The sequence below is a fragment of the Lycium ferocissimum genome, chromosome 4, assembly GCF_029784015.1.
Source record: "Lycium ferocissimum isolate CSIRO_LF1 chromosome 4, AGI_CSIRO_Lferr_CH_V1, whole genome shotgun sequence".
Lineage (NCBI taxonomy): Eukaryota > Viridiplantae > Streptophyta > Magnoliopsida > Solanales > Solanaceae > Lycium > Lycium ferocissimum.
The window spans coordinates 21,073,489-21,077,627 of NC_081345.1; the positions used below are offsets into that span (position 1 = coordinate 21,073,489).

General features: G+C 32.1%; 1 protein-coding gene across 1 annotated transcript; it reads right to left on the reverse strand.

Moving 5' to 3' along the window:
• Positions 1-1,105: 1,105 nt before the first annotated feature.
• On the reverse strand, positions 1,106-3,875 carry LOC132051793 (uncharacterized). Its single transcript, XM_059443001.1, has 3 exons — positions 2,937-3,875; positions 2,663-2,852; positions 1,106-1,663 (listed from the first exon to the last, which is right to left on the reverse strand). Exons 1-3 carry the CDS (start codon positions 3,309-3,311, stop codon positions 1,215-1,217), a joined length of 1,014 nt encoding a protein of 337 aa, XP_059298984.1. The 5' UTR covers positions 3,312-3,875; the 3' UTR covers positions 1,106-1,214.
• Positions 3,876-4,139: the final 264 nt, after the last annotated feature.

The window sequence follows — 4,139 nt, forward strand, 5'->3', positions numbered from 1 at the left end:
ATTTGGCCATAAAAATTCTAAATATAATTTGAAGTTATATTTAAAAAAATTTAAAAAATAAAATAATTATTTTTCAACTTTTTCACTTTTTTTACAACCAAAACAAGTATATTTCAATAAAAAAATTACTATTTACAAAAACTATGGTCAAACACAATTCCAACTTTAAAATTGGAAAAAAAGTGAATTTCTTTTTTATTTCTATGGCCAAACACCTGCTTAATTGGTCATGATACTAAAAAATAAAAAAGCAATAATTTTATGATTAGAATAAATTATACTCCCTCCGTCCCATAATAAGTGTCACTGCAAGAAAATCAAAATATAAATTGATTAATTTTTTTTCAATTCTACCCTTAGACAATAAAGTAATAACTAAATGATGATTGAAAAAGCCAAATAATAACTTGATATTATTGAATTTTCAATGTCAAAAGGTTTACTTCTTGTGCATGCTCTAATCAAAAGGTAGAAATAGTTTATCTTTATTATATAAGGTTAATTTGATAAACTTCACAATACATTATTAATTTCTTAATATACGTATTTTTGGCTAAAATAACACTTATAATGGGACGGAGGGAGTAGTAATTTTAAATTCCGCTATTGCATTTTAAATAAATACTTATTATTTAAACTTCAAAGCCATAGTTAGGAGTAATTATTTTCAGTTATACTCATAACATTAAAAAGTAGTTTTATTTAATATGACTCAATTCTCAATTTTTTTAATTTAAATAGAACTTAGCAACAATATGTTACTATATTTATTGTATGTCGAGCGTGTGAAAAGAGATAAAACAATAGTTAAAATGAGAGAGAGGGAGTGTAAACTATTTAATTAAAATAAAATGAAATATTTAATTCGTAATTATTCCAAAATTATATTTTAATAAATTAAAAAAGAAAAAAACATCACATAAATCAAGAGTACTTCCTGAAATAATATAGTAACAAAAAAAATAGTATAGTTTGTATATATTTTATGCTTTAGATTTTATTACAGCAAAAAAGGTTGGTTCCAGATTCTTTCACAGTCCCCTGAGAAAAAAAATCATAAAAAACAAAAAAATAAAAAAGGGTTAAAAGGAAGAAGAACGGAAAATGGAAAAAAGAGTTTCCGATCATCTATCTAAAATTCCGATTATATAGCTTCATACATTTATATTTGTACTCAAATCAAAATGTTAGAATGACAAAAAGAAAAAACCTTTTTAGGATTTTTCCTTAAGAAGGGAAGCCAATCCGGTGACAACTACATTAGCTCCTCTACTATCACAACAACTCTTTGGCTTCAGTGGCGGTGGTTGCCACGTCATCATCACTGGGTCCTGCAGCGGCGCGTCAGATACCTCCGGTTCGGCGGCGCGTGGAGCCGGTGTGGAGCGCGTGTAGGGACTGAGCCATTTGGATTTCATATACTCCGGTTTGCGCCATGGAGCGATATGCATGCCTTTCTTCTTCAAGCTTAGCCGACATGATTCTGATACGATTGACACTATTTGTTGAAGCCTATCCGCTTTGCCAACAAAGATGAAGGGGAGCAATTGCAGAATTGATTTGTAGCTTCCAGTTGATCGCGCTATTTCAAACTCAGATCTGAAATCTATGTCTATTATCACTCTTTCTCCTTCCACTATCACATCAATATACTCATACTCACCTGAATATATCAAATAAGTTGAGAAAAAAAGCACATTATTCTCAGCCCCAGAATTATCAAAATTCAACAAGCGGTCAAAAACGCACTCAACTATGCTTTTTTCGTGACCTCAACTGTCTTTCTTTTTTCTACCTAAAGTATCATCATTTATGTAACACAATTTTAATGTGTTTTAACGTATAGATGGTGATAATTGATGATAATTGAGTAAAAAAAATGAGACTTGGACTGTCATTTGTTTCTTTTTTCTATCTAAACTATCACCATTTATGGAACACAATTTTGATGTGTTTTAACATATAGATAGTGATAATCGAGTAAAAAAGAAAACGAGACTGAACTCGTCATTTATTCTTTTTTCTAACTAAACTATCACCATTTACGTAACATAATTTTAATGTGTTTTAACGTATAGATGGTGATAATCGAGTAGAAAAAAAACGAGACCTGAACGGTCATTTGTTTCTTTTTTCTATCTAAACTATCACCATTTATGGAACACAATTTTGATGTGTTTTAACATATACATAGTGATAATCGAGTAAAAAAAGAAAACGAGACCTGAACTGTCATTTATTCTTTTTTCCTAACTAAACTATCACCATTTATGTAACATAATTTTAATGTGTTTTAACGTATAGATGGTGATAATTGAGTAGAAAAAAAAAGAGACTTGAACTGTCATTTGTTTCTTTTTTCTATCTAAACTATCACCATTTATGGAACACAATTTTGATGTGTTTTAACATATACATAGTGATAATCGAGTAAAAAAAGAAGACGAGACCTGAACTGTCATTTATTCTTTTTTCCTACCTAAACTATCATCATTTATGTAACATAATTTTAATGTGTTTTAACATATAAATGGTGATAATCGAGTAGAAAAAGAAAATGACTAATAGTTCAGATCCCAAAAGGCAATAATTCAGATGTGTTTTTATCATTAACTCAAATTCGACGGAGCATGAACGCACAGAACAAGAAAGAAGCATGTACCTGCAGGAACAGAGGAAGCTTTTTCCCATTTGGATTTGCAGATAGAAGCTTTATAGCCAAGCGCTAAAAGTTCATCGGTGACGATTTTTCTCAAATCGTCCTTACGCTTGCTAGATTTATTCTTTTCAACGATTTTTGAAGTGTCCGCTAACAGATTCCTCTCGGCAACACTTGCACAGGGAATTAAGCTCTACATTACAAACAAATAGAAACAAAATGAGATTGATTTGATTAGGAATAAACTGCATTTCTAGAAATTATTTAATTATTTTACCTTGAGAGTATCAGAAGAATCCCCAAACGAAGAGTTCGTAACAGAGTCAGAAAACCCAGTAGAGAAATCGAACTCATCATCGGAGCTATCATCGTTGTTGCCATTAAAACAATTGCATTTACGGCCAAATCTAGGCTTGTCAGTGTTCTCTTCGATGAAATTCTGAACCATTTTGTCCAAACAAACCGAATTTGGCTCAAACTCAGTGGTTGTTCCATCATTAGCAACGCCAGCGGCACTTGGCTTGCGCAAAACACTAGGGAATGGTCGATCGAAGAACTTCTTCAGTCGTGATTTCAACACAGCCGGCTTTACTATATCATTTTTGATTGATTCTGAAGAATCGATCGGCTGAACCTTCATCTGAAAAGGCATGTCTATCGACCAATACAGGTACAAAACCCGTCTAGCTCAGTTGGTAGTGCGCAAGGCTCTTAACCTTATGGTCGTGGGCTCGAGAAATGAAAAATCAACCAAAACAAGGTACTTCTTCTACTGTAAACTCTCTCTTTATAGCCTGAATTATACTCCTCTTTTGTCAGTTTCTCAAAGCTTTAAATACCTACTCAGCTTTGCCTGTCTAGATCAGAATCCTTTAAATGCCTAAATCCTTAATCACAAAAATACATGCAAACTACAGAAATCTATGCTTTGAAAAGTAATCTAGTTCACCTATTCCTTTCACACGCCAAAAACCAATTAATACAATCAGGGAATAATCTTTTCACCATTATCACTGTCACGTTTTCAAAATGTGGTAGAAAAATGACAATTTTGCCAAATTTTGATACCTTTTGCTTCCTTTCACTCTTTGGAGTTGTTGGCACAGTTGAACAAGAATAAAATGAGTATATCCTTAGTTATCACCGGGAAGGGGAAAATTTTGTGAAGGAGAGAAAAAGTGGGCCAAATTTTGTAAATGATTTTGTATTTCTTCTTTGTTTATCTCTCTCTCTTTTCCTCAGTTTTTTGGGTTTTTTTGTGAAGGTGTAATGAGGGAGTGGGTTTTGAGAAGCTTATATACAGTGTGGATGTAATGAAGAAAGTGAATTGTGCTGACTAGGATTTTAAGTGCCACATCAGATAATCACTTGCTCGATTCAATTTAGGGAAAAGGGTCAAAAATATCCCTCTATTTTGGAAAAAAGGGCTAAAAATGTCCTCCGAACTTATTTTGGGTTAAAAATACCCTTTCCGTTATGA